We start from the raw sequence: 16,930 nt of genomic DNA on the forward strand, positions 1-16,930 counted from the left end.
AGATGTGAGTGTCCCAGAACAATAAATGTCCACCCAGTTGAATCTGATTTTTTAAAAAATTATTTTATTTATTTGAAAGGCAGAGTTACAGAGAGTGGGACACACACACACACACACACACACCACACACCTTCTATTGGTTAGTTTACTTGCCCAGATGGCTGCAACAGGCAGTGATGTGCCAGGCTGAAACCAGGAGCTTCTGTCAGATCTCTTATATGGGTGGCAGGGGCTCAGACACTTGGCCAATCCTCCATTGCTTTTCTCAGGCCATCAGCAGGGAGCTGGATCAGAAATGGAGTAGCTGGGACATGAATTGGTGCCCATATGGGATGCTGGCATTGCAGGTTGCAGCTTAAATTGCAAAGCCACAACCATTTTCTAGATCAGAGATTCACACTGTGGGGCCCTTTTCTTTCCTTGTTCCAGCTCGTGGGGACTGAAAGAGATGGGCCATTCCAGCTGCCCTTCCTGCAGTGGGCACTGGTTACAAAGCAGTAGTGTCAGATCATGCAGCTCTAATTGCTCAGGGAGACCCCTGATTCCTGTTGCTTCACCAAGACCTCCCTTTGGAAGAAATCCTAGTTTGGGACCCTGTATGCATGAGTTAGAATTTGCAAGAGCAAACGTTGATACTTATATCATGGGAATAATTTTTATTGATATTTTGAGACTTTCAATGAAGCAACAAGAAGTTAGTCTTGGTATTGATCACGCAATGGTTAGCTTACACCTGAGGTTAACTTGGGTTTGAGTTCCAGCTCCACAGTTTGCTTTCATTTGTGGTAAAATTTGTGTGATTTCATCAAGGACATGAAAATTAGACATTTCTTCTGTCTGTGGAGGAAATTCTAGAGACCCACTTCTTCTATAAACTGTCAGAACATGTACAAGTTGAGACTAAGGCCAGCTTAGTGCAATGGTATTGTACACACCCAACCCAAGCCTTTAATACCTATTTACTGTATTAAAAGCCATTTTGATTGTTCTTGCCCTGAGTTCTCCCTCCAACAGCTTGGAGACAGGCACACTTTAATATTTCTAAGATGTAACCCTAGCTTTTCAAGCCATCTTGGTCTTTGTCAGTCAAAAGCAAAACTGGAGGGAAGGTATCAGGGCAACCCTCTTATTTTAGTGATATCTTCCTATATGTCCATCACTCACAGTACAATGTGAACCTGATCTGCACTTGTTAAGTCTTGATGCTATGAAAAGAGTCTTACCTTATTACAGGTGACTGTTCACTGTGGCAGTGAGACCAAAGGGAAATACACATCATTTTTTTTCTAAGGAAGTTTCAGGCTTTTCATTTAGTTATCTTGAATCTTGTCACTGATCACGTAATGATCCTGAATTGTCTTTTTTTTAAAGATTTATTATTTATTTATTTGAAGGGCAGAATTACAGACACAGAGAGTGAAGGGGGAGAGAAAGAAGTCTTCCAGCCACTGGCTCATTCCCCAAGTGGCTGCAGCAGCCAGAGTTGGGCCAGTCTGAAGCCAGGAGCCAAGAGTTTCTTCCAGGTCTCCCACGTGGGTGTAGGGGCCCAAGCCCTGAGGCCATCTTTCACTGCTTTCCCAGGGCATTAACAGGGAGCTGGATTAGAAGTGGAGCAACCAGAACATGAACTGATGCCCATACTGGATGCTGGCACCACAGGTGGAGGCTTAATTTACTATGCCATAGCATTGGCCCCTGAACTGACTTCTGAGAATCTGAGAATGGATTTGTGATCAACTTTAATCACAGAAATTTCTGCTTATAATGTTCTGACAATATCATTTCAGCTTTTTTTAAACAAATATTTATTTACTTATTTGAAAGAATTACGGAGAGATAGAGAGAGGAAGAGACAGAGATCTTCCATAAGGTTTTTCACTCCCCAAATGGCCACAACAGCCAGGGCTGGGCCAGGCCAAAGGCAGGAGTCCAGAACTCCTCCCAGGTCTCTCATGCGAGTGGCAGGGGCCCAAACACTGGGGCTATCTTCCACTGCCTTCCCAGGCTCACCGCAGGCAGCTGGATTGGAAGCAGAGCAGTTGGGTCTGGGAACCAGCACTCATACAGATGCTGGGATGTAGGTGGTGGCTTAACCCACCACACTGTAACACCAGCCCTACCCAGGTTTTAGCATTATTCAACCTTGATTTCTCTGTTGCCCTCATTGTTTATTTAATTTTGTCCAATACTGTTATAAAATAGTATATTTTTGTCAGCCTCCACAAATCCTTTCTATGAGGAAAAATTTGAACAAACACTAGTGAAATGATATGTCCAATATGATGGTGATGGTCTCTTTTTTACATGAATGTATTTTTTAAAATCAATTTGTCTTTTTCATACTATGTTAGTTTTGTCCAAGATGTTGGGGTCACTCAAGACTGGTCTTGGAAAGTTACACTCTGCCCTATGGCCGAGTTCTCCCCCCACTCTTTTTTTCTTCCTTTCGCCTTCGTTCTGCATGCAGACCTCTCTCTATTCTGGGTCTGTCTCCCAGGCGGCCCCTGGCGGCACCGGCGATAACGCTGGACCGTGCCTGCTCCAGCAGAGAGGCTAACCCAGAGCATGGTCAGCACTAGCTCCAGGCCCAGCCCCGGCCCCTAGGATGCAGCGAATTGTGCAACTCCCTGCTCTCTGGTTTGTTTCAAGGGAGCTGACAGATCCTCACGGAAACATTGCCAAGAGTGGTATGCTGAAAGGGAATAGCCACAGGACCTCCCCCACGGAGCGTTTACGTCCCTATCATTAATCTTTGTAACACTCCTCTGATAGAGGCACCAGAGGAGGCCAGGTCCTGATGCCAGCCTTTCACTGACGAGGGGGTGGGGCAGGCCTGGGGTTGTGCGTGGTCTGGGCAAGGCCAGGAGAGGAGAAATCCCAAGGCCCAAAAGGCTGCTACAGCACACAGCCTCAGTAGTGGCATCTGAGCAAATGCAAGCTTTGTTTTATGCAGGCGTGTTTAACTTTTAGATGGGGAACTCCATTTTTAGCCACACATTTCTCCTTCTGACTGGCTGGGCTCTTCCGCCCAGCCCCCAACACCCAACACTAAGTGTTGTGCTGGCCCTGGCTACCAGTGGGTTGAAATTCCAGGCCTGCGGGCATAGGGTTTTCAGAAGTCTCAGCCTCACAGACATGCTCTGACCACCAGTCTCAGATTCCCCTCACCGGCAAACCTGGGCTGTTTGCTGGGACCCTGTACCTTCTCCAACCCTGTATTCACACAGGTGCTCGGCGTAGGTCACTAAAAATGAGACGGTGGCCAGGTGGATGCTGAGGCCAGTCTCGCACAGCTGCGCACCATAGACGCACATTCGCTTTAACATTCTGCAGCCTGATGGCTTCCCCCACTCGTGTGGCTTAGTGGCGAGGTAAGGACACTGATGAGGAATCTCCTAGCCGGGCCTTCTTGTCTGTAGAAGGAACACCCGCAATGGAACAGTGGAAAACAACGATTGGGAAAGATGAGGAAAAAGGTAGCAGGTTAGCAAGAGAGAGCAATAGGTAAGAAAAATAAAAATGGAACCTCTTCTAGGGTGAGTCATTTCTTCCAGGATGGAGAATACCCTGATGGCACAGTCTAAAGTGACAGGGTTTTCGGAAGCACCGGGATAGGTTTATTTGTCACATGCTTAGGGAAGTCTCTTTAGGAATCCCGACAACTGCTGTGAAATAGATTCCTAGTTACTAAGAAAGTGAACAGCACTAGAAAGTTAAAAATGTAAAACTCTGTGCAATAATTTATTTAAAAAGCAATAGCGGTTCAAGTCTATTGAGCTCTGAAATATTTCAAAAGGGCATGGAAAATTTCTTAAAATTTCTCAAAAATTCATGGAAAATATTCTCAAAATAGCCAGTTAAGAGGATTCTGAATGTTCCCAACACAAAGAAGTGGTAAATAGTTGAAGTGATGTCTATGCTAATTAATTTGATCATTATCCATTGTATACATGCATTAAAATATCACACCTTACCCCATAAATACATTTATTACATGTCAATCATGCATAAACATATATTTAAAAGTTCGTGGAAAATGGAATTAAATGAACAGTTTATTTCAGGGCAAAAAACTGACATCCATGCAGATTTTTCATAAACTCCCATCCCATTATACACAACTCCACGAACTTGTTGAAGACTCCAGGTATATACCAAACACTGTGTAAAATACTTTCTGTGCATTATTTCTTCCAATACCCATAAAAGGTAAGAGGACGCTATTCCCATTTTATAGATGAGAAAACCAAGGTTAAGTACCTTGCCTACGTCACTCACGGAGGGAGCCACAGGACCTGGGTTTGACTCTGACCCCAGGATGGTTAATTTCAAGTTTTGCCAGGTTCTGAAGTGTCCCTTCAATCACTGAGTGAAAGTGTACTTCTGCTGGGTTAGCCGGCAGAGCCATATTTTAACAGCCTCTCTCAGGGTCCTTCCTCTCTGGAGAGGGTGGAGAAAAAAAAAAAACAACAAAACCCTAAGGTTCAAGGGATTTTGTGGGAATCGCATGAAATCGCGGACATGGCAAAGCTGCGGGCACCGTGGAGCATCCAGAGAGAAACGAGGGTCTCATTGCAACTAAAACCATCAACGTGTGTGTGATAATGGCGTGAATTCCCTGTCGACTGGGATCTTCTGTACATCAGAACACCTGCCTACCTAGCCGATGTGCATAGCTGGAACTGTGGACCCGCTACCTTTCCCGCTCCTCGTCCTGAGAGGCGCAGGCCCCCGGCACACGTGAAGGCTGTGAAACCTCGCACCTGTGCGTGTCCTGACCGCGCCCAGAAGCGCCCAGAAAACGCCAGGCTGCGGTGCGGGCGCAAAGTACAGCAACGCCAGTCACCTGAGCCGGCCGACGTGCCGCCCACGCTCCCAGGTCCGCACGCGGGCTGCAGGCGGCCAGCCCGTGGCCGGAGCTCCCCAGGTGTCCAGCCTCACGGGCTCGGACGCGCTTTAATAAGCCGCTCAAGGGCTACGCAGATCTCGCTGGAGCGGCGCGGTTCACCCGGCGCTGGAAGACCCGAGCGCTTGTCGGAGCTCAAGTGCGCTTTCGAGTCTGAGAACGCTAACGCGGGACCCCCGCCGGGGCCTCGCGATGTCTGTCCCCGACCTAAGCCAAAACTGGGGGCGCTGAGAAGCCACGAACGCGTCCTTGAGCGGCAAAGGCAAGCGACGGCCTGTCCGCGGGCCTCGGAAACGCCTGACGCGCGGAAGGAAGTGTGTTAACCCCTCTCCGCCGCGCTTCCAGGGCCGGGAGGCGGCTGCTCCTCCTCCTCCTCATCGTCGTCGTCCTGAGACCCTGGTGCAGGATGCAAGCCGCTGCCTGCTGTCCCCACCCTGCGCGCCTCTCCCGGAGGAGGAGGAAGAGGGAGGAGGCGAGGCGGGCGCAGCCCCAAGCTGCGTGCAGCCAGCCTGTCCCCTCGGCGAGAGCGCCCCGACCACACGGTCCGGGCCCAGACCCAGGCCCCCAGTTTGCTTGCCTCTGCTGAGTGTGCACCCAGCACCCTAAATCCCGGCTTAATCGCCGGCCGCACACGCACAGCGCTCCGAGGCGCTGCGCCCCCGTGCAGGTGGCGCAAACGCCCCTGCCCTCCGCCGCCCCCTGCCGGGCAGCGAGAAAGGCGGCGGCCGCGGAGCCGCGGTGCGCAGCTCCGGGAGAGCTCTCCGGCGCCGGGAAGAAGCCGGCAGCGTCCCCGATGGTGCCGCCGCCTCCTCCGTGCCGGGGAGCAACGGCCAGGGGGCAGCTGGGCAGGAGTCTGGGTCCGCTGCTGCTGCTCCTGGCGCTGGGACACGCGTGGACCTACCGGGAGGAGCCCGGAGACGGCGACAGGTAAGCGCGGCCAGCCCAACCCGGTCCGCCGCTGCAGCCAGCCGCACGCCTTCGCTCCCCGAGCCCCGGCCCGGTGCTCGGTTCTGCCGGGCCACGTTCAGCCCCTCTCCCGGGTAACGGCTTCCCCGCCGTCAGCCCGCCTCGCCCACCCGTGGGTCGGGCGCCTTAGCCACGGGCCGTGCTCGAGAGCCTCGCCCCCTCAGCTTCTCCTTCCTCCTGGGGCTGGGTGCGCCGCCGAGACCCTCGCCTGCCTCGCGGAGGGCCTCGGGGACCGGCTCCTGCCCCGCGCGCGCGCGCTCGCTTCCCTGCGCTCTGGGCCACTGACTCTTGTTCTCCAACTGTTTCCCAGGGAAATCTGCGCGGAGAACAAGATCGCCACGACCAAGTACCCGTGTCTGAAGCCTTCGGGCGAGCTCACCACGTGTTTCAGGTAAGCCCCGGCTGGCCGGAGACGCGCGAGGATGGGGCACGCGTGCCCGCCGGCCGCGCTGGCTGAGCGCTACCCAGTGCAAACGTGTGTGCGTTCCGGGGGCTGGGGTAGCGCTCGGTAGCCGGGTTTGCGAGTGGATCGTTTACCGCTCGCTGGAAGACTTGTCGGACAAGGTGGGAAGGGGAGACGTTGCCGGGTCACGCAGGGGAGTGGACTGGGTTCAGTGTGAGCGGTGGGGCCTGGGGAAGTTGAGTGGCTGCTTATGCGTCTGGGTTCCGTTTTGAAAATCCAGCTAACGAGGGAGAACTGGCGCTTGGCTGTCCCTGACCTGTGGGGACACAGTGTGTCACCGCCGCCTCCGGTGTGTGTGTGTGTGTGTGTGTGATAGGGTTGTGTTAAGGGGAAAACGTGAAAATTCGAGACACAAAAAGGCGCGGTCGTCTGGAGCACCCAGCTGGTGATCCACCTGGGTGCTCCCTGAAGCCTGGATGGAGCCGGGGCGCCTGTAGTTCTGAAAACATCCCCAGGGGGGCTCTTATCTCCAGCAAGAGATAAGCCCAGAAGCCTGCTGAACCCGGAAGGAGGGAGCCACTGTCCGGCTTGCAGCCTCTTAGGAGGTGGGGGCTGATACGGCTCTCTCATCGCTGAGTTCTTGGCTTTGGTTCCAGTGCGTTCACTTGGGTGGAGAAGGCACAAGCTCTTCGTTAAGCGTTTTAAAAAACAGGGTGCAAGGTGCCGGGATTGGGGGCCCGTGCCACCCTGAGGGCCATGCACTTTGCTCAGCACTGGGTGTTACAGGGTAACAGTTCTTACTGTTTGCTGTAGTTGATGAATCCGCCAATGCTGTGGGCTACAAGAAAGCTTATTTAACTTGGTGCTCTTAGGCGAGCGGTTCCAGGACTGGTTGGTTCACTACCCTGAGTTAGGTCACATACTTGTGCTTTTAAATAGGCCCTTAGTGATGAATGACAAACACTGAGTCAACAGTCACGCCTTGGGCTTGGGAGAGGCTGCCTTCGGGCACCTATGGGTGAGCTCTGAGCAGAACAGGAGTTTAGTAGAAGAGAAAGGAGTACATCCAACTGGCAGGTGAGGATGAAGGAAGCACAGTAGAGGAGCAAGGTCACCCAGCTGGTGAAGTGACCTGGGAGCGATGGCTGGGGGGCTATCCGCCTGTTTCCAGCCGTGTTTTACCCATATGACCCTGGCATTTTTTTTTAAACTTATTTACTTAAGAGGCAGAAGGAGAGACGGAGGTCTTCCATCCTCCTAGTTCACTACCCAAAGGGCTGCAAGGGGGCAGAGCTGGACCCAACTGAAGCCAGGAGCTGCTTGGTCTCCCAGGTACAGGGGTCCAAGCACTTGAACCGTCTGCTTTCCCAGGCCATAAGCAGAGATCTGGACTAGAAGTGGAGCAGCTGAGACTTGAACCGGTGCCCATACGGGATGCCGGTGCCACAGGCAGATGCTCAACCTACTATGCCACGGCGCTGGCTCCTACCATAGTATTTTTTTTCCTTTGGAATTTTTTTTAACTTTTATTTAATGAATATAAATTTCTAAAGTACAGCTTATGGATTACAATGGTTCCCCCCCCCCCATAACGTCCCTCCCACCCGCAACCCTCCCCTTTCCCACTCCCTCTCCCCTTCCATTCACATCAAGATTCATTTTCAATTCTCTTTATATACAGAAGATCAGTTTAGCATATATTAAGTAAAGATTTCAACAGTTTGCACCCACATAGAAACACAAAGTGAACAATTGAGTACTAGTTATAGCATTAAATCACAATGTACAGCACACTAAGGACAGAGATCCTACATGAGGAGTAAGTGCACAGTGACTCCTGTTGTTGACTTAACAAATTGACACTCTTGTTTATGGCATCAGTAATCACCTGAGGCTCGTGTCATGAGTTGCCAAGGCTATGGAAGCCTTTTGAGTTTGCCGACTTCGATCTTATTCCGACAGGGTCATAGTCAAAGTGGAAGTTTTCTCCTCCCTTCAGAGAAAGGTACCTCCTTCTTTGACCTGTTCTTTCCACTGGTGGAGATCTTTAATTTAGGTTTGTCTGTTTTCTTTTTTATTTGGTGGTGGTGGTGGTTGTTGTGTGTGTGTGTGTGTGTGGGTTTTTTTTTTTTTTTTTTTTTTTTTTTTTTTTTTGCCAGAGTGTCTTGGCTTTTGGCCTTCCATGCCTGAAATACTCTCATGGGCTTTTCAGCCGGATCCACATGCTTTAAGGGCTGATTATGAGGCCAGAGTGCTGTTTAGGACATCTGCCATTCTATGAGTCTGCTGCGCATCTCGCTTCCCATGTTGGATCGTTCTTTCCCTTTTTGATTCTATCAGTTAATATTTGCAGACACTAGTCTTGTTTATGTGATCCCTTTGGCTCTTAGTCCTATCATTATGATCAATTGTGAACAGAAATTGATCACTTGGACTAGTGAGATGGCATTGGTACATGCCACCTTGATGGGATTGAATTGGAATCCCCTGGTATGTTTCTAACTCTACCGTTTGGGGCAAGTCAGCTTGAGCATGTCCCGAATTGCATATCTCTTCCCTCTCTTATTCCCACTCTTATATTTAACAGCAATCACTTTTCAGTTAAGTTTCAACACTTAAGAATAACAATGTATTGATTACAGTATTCAAAAGTATTAAGTAGAACAGACAAAAGTACTAAGAGGGATAATGTATTAAGTTGTTTATCAACAGTCAGGGCAAGGGCTACCATAGTATTTCTTACAAGTTTTCCTGTCAACACGGTATCCAGCCTCTAATTCAGTTTGCAAAATGTCCGAGATGGTTTCCTCACTTGGTCAGTTCCTGGAGGTCAGATTTCACATAAATCGGCAGTTAGAGAAGGCATGTCAGACTTTGAGAAACCATTGGTGCCTGATGACTTGCTGTCATCTTTTCCAGGGTTTTAAAGACAACATGTCTCTCTTACACTGTCCATAGGAGGCACCAGCAGTGTCTGGCCATGCATTGTTACCAAACAGCCCAGAGGTGCAGCAAAGGGAATGCCCAGGAAGTGGTGGAACTTCGTTTTGGAGTAGAACATGCTTTCAGCTTGAGGAAATGATATAGTGGTCTCCATTAAATACTAGTGTAAGCCTAAAGACATTATTTATAACAAATTGAGGGGCCGGTGCTGTGGCACAATGGGTTAAAGCTCTGGCCTGAAGCGCCAGCATCCCATATGGGAGTCGGTTCTAGTCTAAGCTGCTGCTCTTTTTTTTTTTTTTTTTTTTTTTTTTTTTTGACGGGCAGAGTGGACAGTGAGTGAGAGACACAGAGAGAAAGGTCTTCCTTTTGCCGTTGGTTCACCCTCCAATGGCCGCTGCGGCCGGTGCACCGCACTGATCCGAAAGCAGGAGCCAGGTACTTATCCTGGTCTCCCTTGGGGTGCAGGGCCCAAGCACCTGGGCCATCCTCCACTGCACTCCCTGGCCACAGCAGAGAGCTGGCCTGGAAGAGGGGCAACCGGGACAGAATCCAGCACCCCGACCGGGACTAGAACCCGATGTGCCGGCGCTGCAAGGTGGAGGATTAGCCTAGTGAGTCTCAGTGCCGGCTGCTCCTCTTCTGATCCAGCTCTCTGCTATGGTCTGGGATAGCAGAAGATGGCCCAAGTCCTTGGGCCCCTGCACCCATGTGGGAGACCTGGAAGGAAGCTCCTGGCTTCGGATTGGTGCAGCTCCAGCCATTGGGGAGTGAACCAGCAGATGAAAGACCTCTCTCTGTCTCTACCTCTCTCTGTCTTTCAAAATAATCTTAAAACAATCGTTCTGTGTGCATTGAGGGTCTGAAGCTATGTCTATAGCTTATTGATGTCTTAAAGTTGGTTGGCAGTTGCTGCCCCCATTTGGCTCTCGTACCCTGGCCATGGAAGGATGCTGTGTTTCTCTCTGCGTTCTGAGTGTCCTGGCCCTGTAGATGCTTGATTCTGCACATGTGGCCTGGAGAGCTGCTGGGCTCAGGGTTGTTAGCATCTCTGGCTCCTCCCTAGACCTCCTTAATGAGAATCTGCATCTTGAGTTGTGTGTTAAAGCTGGGGAAGCGCTGCGTCCCCCTCCCTGGGATGTGGTGCCAGCCCACTTAGCCACATCCTCGGAGGAGCCCAGAGTTCTAACCAGGTGAGCTGTCGGCTGGTCTACCTGTTATCCTAGAACAGGACAGCCAGCTCTCCAGGAAGGCAGACCCTTCAAGAGTTACTCTTGGTTCAGCTGCAAGTAACACAGTCCCTCTGCTGGGGAATGTTCTGTGATGTTCTGTGTCCTGGTGGAATCCCACTTTGCACTGGGTGCCTTTTGACGGACACTTCTCAGCACAAGGGAAATAACTCTGGAAGCTGCTTCTGAGCTGGATGAAAAGTGAGCTCTTAAACTCTTTTCTAAGTCTCTAATACCGATGGTAGGCTTCCTTCTAAAATGGGTTTAGTAGATGGGAATAGCATCTGTCCTTACACCAAAAAGTGGGCGCTGAAGTGACTTGGAGGAGGAAAGGAAGTGATTTGGATCCCCCACCCTGTCTTCTGTTTTGTGTGACTTCATCTGAGCACCTTTCTGCTTCTAGGTTTCTATATTAGATATTAAATGATAACTTGAAGACTTACCATGTGATTACTGTTACACACACTTAACCTCTCAAGAGCTGTCTGACATCTGTGTCACCGCGGGGGTGGTAGGAGGGAGCCAAAGCTCTGACGCGTTAAGTGACATGCCGCAGGTCACCAGGCTGCTGTGTGTCAGAGCCAAGGCTCAAACCTAGGATTCTCCATCTGCGGAAGCCTGGGCCACTGTGTCATCCGAGAGGTGCCTACAGATCAGGCTGAATGCTCTAGGTCTGCTAGTCTAAGGAAGACGGCACTCACATGGGCACAAACTTCAGATGGTTGGATAGAAACCACCAACAGCTCCCATGTCCATGGTGATCTTTCTGAATAACCATTACTTCTCAGGGCTGAGATGCCGACTTTGTATCAGGTTGGTTCACACGTGTTAGTGTTCTGTTCTTGAAGGGTTCTTTGGTCTCGATACCAGGGAAAGTGTCTCTAGACTGTTCCTCATGCAGTGCCTCATACCCAAAGTCTAACCAGCAGTACCTGCATGAATGCAATGATAGTTTGAGGAGTTTAAACAGAATGTATTTGCTCAACGTTCTCATCTGACATAGGCATACTCTTAGCAGCAGTAAATGTATCAGAGTGGAGGTGTGACTTTTTTTATATGAATTCTGTGATTACAATCAAACCAAGCATCTGAAGTAATTATGCTATGAAGTACTGTGGCTTTGAAAGTTGATTTTTCTAGTTTCTCAAACCATGTGGTTGGAACAAAAGGTTAGTTTACTTTTCTATTGGGGTTTCTGTTAGAAAAGGCAAATGACAGGCTTTCTTCAAGAATCTTTGAGCTGGCATTGTGTGGCAGGTTAAGCTGCCATCTGTGGCACCAGCATCCCATGTGGGTGTCTGTTTGAATCCCAGCTGCTCCACTTCTGATCCAGCTCCCTGGTAACGTTCCTGGGAAAACAGAAGATGGCCCAAATGCTTGGGCCCCTGCACCCACATGGGGGACCCGGAAGAAGCTCCTGGCTTCGGATTGGCCCAGCTCCAGCAGTTGCAGCCATTTGGGGAGTGAACCAACAGATGGAATCGGGTGTACTCTTCTTCCCTCTCTCACCCTCTCCCTGTGTCTTTCAAATAAAAATCTTAAAAAATCCTTGTTAGAGAAAGATGGATAAAACCCATTTATTGAGTGAAGCTGTGGCCAAAAAAGGCCCTAATTAACTTAAGTTTATTAGGCATCTATTCTGAGCTAAGAACAGTGCTAGAAAATTTAGCTTAATAATAAGATGCAGTCTCGGAGCTCAGATTTGGTTTTAGACCAAGGCCTTTGAAATTGGCAATGACTGAGTTCAAAGTCATGAAGTTGATGCTACAGTATCACTGATGGGTAAGACATAAGCAACTAGAAATGACTTCTTGGGCAAGAGAAGGCGTTCCCTTGTTCAGTGTGGCTCTAACACAGGGTCTGAATTATATTGGCTGTGATGTCGGGCTTTTGCTTATGGACCTCCCGGTGGAGGCTGAGTGGTATTGATTCCCCCACCAGCTAAGCTGTGCCCAGTCCTGGCATTTGTTCAGTCTGTGGTCATTCTTAGGGTGGTTCCTGTTGTCATGGGAATAGTGACATGGGGTTGCAAGAACTCGCTTCTCTTTGAGATAATGCTGTGGCGTTACTGAATTCTGTGAGTGTGGAAGTTAGCATAATTCTGCAAGCACGTTTATTGGGACTTAGTAAAGCAAGACGGTGGCTTCATGATAGCACCACTACCGTGGTGATAGCTCTGATTCGTGTGAAGGAAGAATGTGGGTAGCTCTGCTCTTTGGGGGTCCCTGCATGCCCCCGGGGGTTTGTGGTCATGGTGAACACAATAATACAGGCTCAATGTGACCGTTTCAACACCACCTCTATTACTAACTTCTGTGACCTGGAATGGTTTCTAAATCTCCATGTCTTAATTTTCTCCTTTGTTAAAATAAGCCTCATGTTAGCATGGGTTGAAGGGCATTACCACAAAGTTTGAGACGCCTAAGAAGTGCTGAGTGGCTGCCATTGACCTCACTGCATCTGGCTAATCGTGTTGAATGTGTGTAGCAGGTGCTTGATGAACATTTGGATTTACTTGCTGAGCTTTGCAGTAGATGTTCTTGAAAGACCAGGTTTAAGCCACAGCCATTAATGCCAAGGGTATTAATACCAGTCCACAGTACTGGTTTCTAGGTGGCTTTCCAAGTGCAGTGTGCCCAGAAATCTAGTGCCTTGGGAAAATTACTACCTTTGCTTCCTGCCTTACTCAGCTTCCCAAGTAAGTTGATCTACTTGTAAGAGCACGTGGAAGGCATAGCCTGTTGAAGTTGCCTATTTTACGGACCACCAGCAAGGCTTTCTCTCTGCCTGTTGTCATGAAGGGTCTTACTGGTAGAACCAAGACTCTAAATCGGACCCTTGACTGCATTCTGGAACCTTCCCTCTTCGCTGCCTCTGTCATTGGCCAGCATAGCTGAGGACACAGCATGAGAGCAGCTCTGTGAATCATCATGGGCTCACTCACTGCATGGGTTCCCATTTTAAAGAGTATTATTTACAAGCATGCATACCCTGTCATTAAAGAAGAAAGGAGATGGTACAGAAGTTGCAAAGGAGAGCCTTGAATTGCCCAGGTTCTGACGGCAGCCTCCAGTCCTGCATTAGGCTCTGTCTGGCCCTGGACTGTTGCCCTGCTGAAGGCGTGGGCCAGCTGTCCTCTTACAATGCGGCTCTCTGAGCTTGCTCCATGTCTGGGTGGAGGAGTTGTTCCATGTATATTTGTGGCATAACCAAGCAAGTGTGTTACTACTGAAAAAAAACGAGATTTGAATAAAAACCTAGCCTTTTGGGGTTCTTGTGGCTGTGCAAGTGTGTTTCCTGTATTAGATGAGCCAGGAAGGCTCTTGTAGAAACCAGAGATTAGCTGAACCTCTGCCCTTCTACCCTCGTTTTCATAGGTTCCTTGCTAGATCAGCTTGACTTTTTACTAGCAGGTGCTGGATTCTAGCAGCCATCCCTAACTTGGTGAACTTGGTCATTTACATAACACCTACAGAGGATGTGTGCATCCCTGCAGCCCTGGCTTTGAAAGGAAAAACCCCAGTTTGAAAGCGGACCCCTCCCTCCCACAAAAACCTGCTAGCAAAGGAGGGAAGGCAGAGCTGGCCAGGGCTAGGCTCTGTATCTGTTTTCACAGAGAAACAATACAAAGTGGCTGGGAGCAGTGGAACTGTGCACCAAAGGCTGTGCTTTCACTGTGCATCCTTTGAGATTGGATACAGTTGCTATTGTTGCTCCCTGACTTCCGGTGGTTCATTACACTTCAACTTCTCTATAAACAACCGGAAAAACCAAATGAGCTCTTTCTTGGTACTGTTCTCTCCAGAGAAGGCTTGCATTTCACTGATCTTCCATGTCCATGCTGTCCAGCTTCCTAAGACCTGGCCCTGTGCACAGCAGGACCTGGGCTGCTTGCCTTTGAGGCATGGCTGAGGACCTGGACACCAGAGATCGCATTCTGTTCCTGTTTACTCATTTATCTCCCAAATAAAAGCAATCAACAGCTGTACCACCTGTTCTGCCAAGCATGGTCCTTATCTCCATGAAGCTGTCTACGATTTTCAGTGCCTTACAACTGCCCCTCCACAATTGCCAAGTGCTTCTCATTCACCAAGGTTCCAGGCGTTTAGAATATCTGAATAAAGCGGATCAACACAAATACAAAAAGCTCTGTCCTCATGGAATTCGTGGATTCTAATTTATCTTTCAGTGAAGGAATTTTGAACCAACGATGTCCTTTGGGACATGTTCAAGATATTTCTGGCAGACAGCTGATGAATGACACATTTGGGGGCAGATCTGGAAATGTCCTGTGGCCCAGCTGTATGTTTTCAGCAAAAGAAACCCCACTGCTCCAAGCAGGGACACGAAAACCCAAGGGTGGTGGTAACCAGTGCTCTTTCTACCCCGGCACTAACAAGAATTTAGCGCGTGCTACCTTTCTTCCAGGTATTTCTGGAATGTGGGAGCACTGTGGAGAGGGGCTAATTCCCTTGCCCTGTGACCCAGGAGGTGGACGGCAGCACCAGAATTGGCCCACTAGGGACAAATAGGTCCAGCCCAGCCCACCTCCCCTGAGACTAATCTTGTGGTTGCTGACAGTGGCGTTAAACAGGGTCTCGAAAGAAGCCATGCTCCTCAGACACTCCTTGGTTTCCCTAGTAGTATGTGACACATCCGTCACAAGTGTGTGTAAACCTTTTGGGGGCAACTCGTTCCCCTCTGAGGCACCTGTTGCAGGTGGATGGTCGTTACAGTGTTGACACGTTTGATTCCCGTTGAGTTCACTGGTTTCTTCATATCCTCAAGGTGTGACCCACACACGCCAAGACCTATGTGAGGGAGTTTGGGTGAATGTATGTGCTGCCTTCTGTAACAGAACAGGAACTGGATCGTTAACAATTTATGACTTCAGAAACTTGGACCGGAACTGTTCTTGGCGATCTCTCTCGCCTATCCTTGGCCCTGCCTGTGGGATTTTTCTGCTGGACCCACTTGGAGTGAGGCTTCCTGTCCAGTCATCTGATAACGGCAGGGGCAGCTGTCAGACCTGGTGAAGTTCAGCAGGAAGCTGCAAGTACAGAGCACTGAAGGAGACAGGGTCCTCTCTGCACTAGGCAGGACCTAGCTCTGGGAGTTTGGCTGAGCAAGATTGATAAACTAGGCCCATAACCTGTTCTTTGTCCTGCTGGTTGTCTTAAGCATGGTTTTGACATTAAGTTAAAAACACACGACAGAGTTCCCCAAACCCCGATGTTTGCTACGTGGTTTATTGGAGGAGTTGAGGTCCTTGAGAGCTGTTGCAGTCTGAGGATCTGGGGTAGGATTTTTCATCTGTGTTAACACTTGGTCCACGTGTCTGAGATGGACCTCGAGGAGGTGGCATTAGGGCCACTTATATAGTTGACTTCGCAGGGTCACTTATGCATGGTGTTGCCCTATTTCGTTGGATTTGTATCTGCTGGCTGAGCACCTTCAGCAGTGATGTGGCATCTTGGTCTCCAGGAATCGCTCACTGTCACTATAGAACAGTGTAACCCGTCAGGGTGTGAATGAGGCTGATTCTGTTGCAGACACGGGAGCTGTGACTTCTTTCCTACGTGTCACCCTGACAAGCCTGTCTGTACTGTGGAAAAAGTGAGTTTCCTTGACTGATTCTGTACCCACTTTATCTTGTTTGCTGAAGATCACTAAAAGCTACCCCTCCATTTATTTTAACAGGCTGCTTTTGAATGTGGGTAGCAGGAAACACTTCCCTTTCAAAAATCAAATGGTAGTGTGTGTTTTGAAGAGCACACATCTATAAATAGCCGTTCTCAATGAAGAATATTTTTCCATACATAGCTGGAAAGTACTACTATACAGTTTTTTTTTTTTATCTTTTATTTAATGAATATAAATTTCCAAAGTACGTCTCATGGGTTACAATGGCTTTCCCCCCCATACCGTCCCTCCCACCCACCACCCTCCCCTTTCCCACTCCCTCTCCCCTTCCATTCACATCAAGATTCATTTTCGATTATCTTAGTATACAGAAGATCAGCTTAGTATACCTTAAGTAAGGATTTCAACAGTTTGTTCCCACACAGAAACATAAAGTGAAAAATAATAGATGATTTTTTTTTAAATGATGATGAAATCAGATCAGACCTATTGTCATGTTTAATCCCAGTGAGAGTCAAGTTGGGAATTGATAGTTTCTTTTTTTTTTTTTTTTTTTTTTAACAGAAGATCAGTTTAGTGTACATTAAGTAAAGATTTCAACAGTTTGCACCCCCATAGAAACACAAAGTGAAATATACTGTTTGAGTACTCGTTATAGCATTAAGCCTCAGTGTACAGCACATTAAGGACAGAGATCCTACATGAGGAGTAAGTGCACAGTGACTCCTGTTGTTGACTTTACAAATTGACACTCCTGTTTATGGCATCAGTAATCTCCCTATGCACCAGTCATGAGTTTCCAAGGCTATGGAAGCCCCTTGAGTTCTCCGACTCTTATTT

General features: G+C 48.9%; 1 protein-coding gene across 3 annotated transcripts in view; it reads left to right on the forward strand.

The window, feature by feature from the left end:
* Positions 1-4,697: 4,697 nt before the first annotated feature.
* CCBE1 (collagen and calcium binding EGF domains 1) overlaps positions 4,698-16,930 on the forward strand; it is a 251,702-nt gene continuing 239,469 nt past the window's right edge. Inside the window, exons 1-2 of one of the 3 annotated variants that reach the window (XM_089305030.1) lie at positions 4,698-5,833; positions 6,183-6,263. In XM_089305030.1, the coding sequence (XP_089161156.1) occupies positions 5,700-5,833; positions 6,183-6,263 (215 nt within the window). In that variant the 5' untranslated portion in view covers positions 4,698-5,699. The remainder of the gene's footprint in view (positions 5,834-6,182; positions 6,264-16,930) is intronic. The other 2 variants (XM_008261421.5, XM_089305029.1) reach the window with 2 other exon arrangements.

Source organism: Oryctolagus cuniculus, chromosome 10 (genome assembly GCF_051225735.1).
Source record: "Oryctolagus cuniculus isolate XC-2025 breed Fujian yellow rabbit chromosome 10, ASM5122573v1, whole genome shotgun sequence".
NCBI classification, from domain to species: Eukaryota; Metazoa; Chordata; class Mammalia; order Lagomorpha; family Leporidae; genus Oryctolagus; species Oryctolagus cuniculus.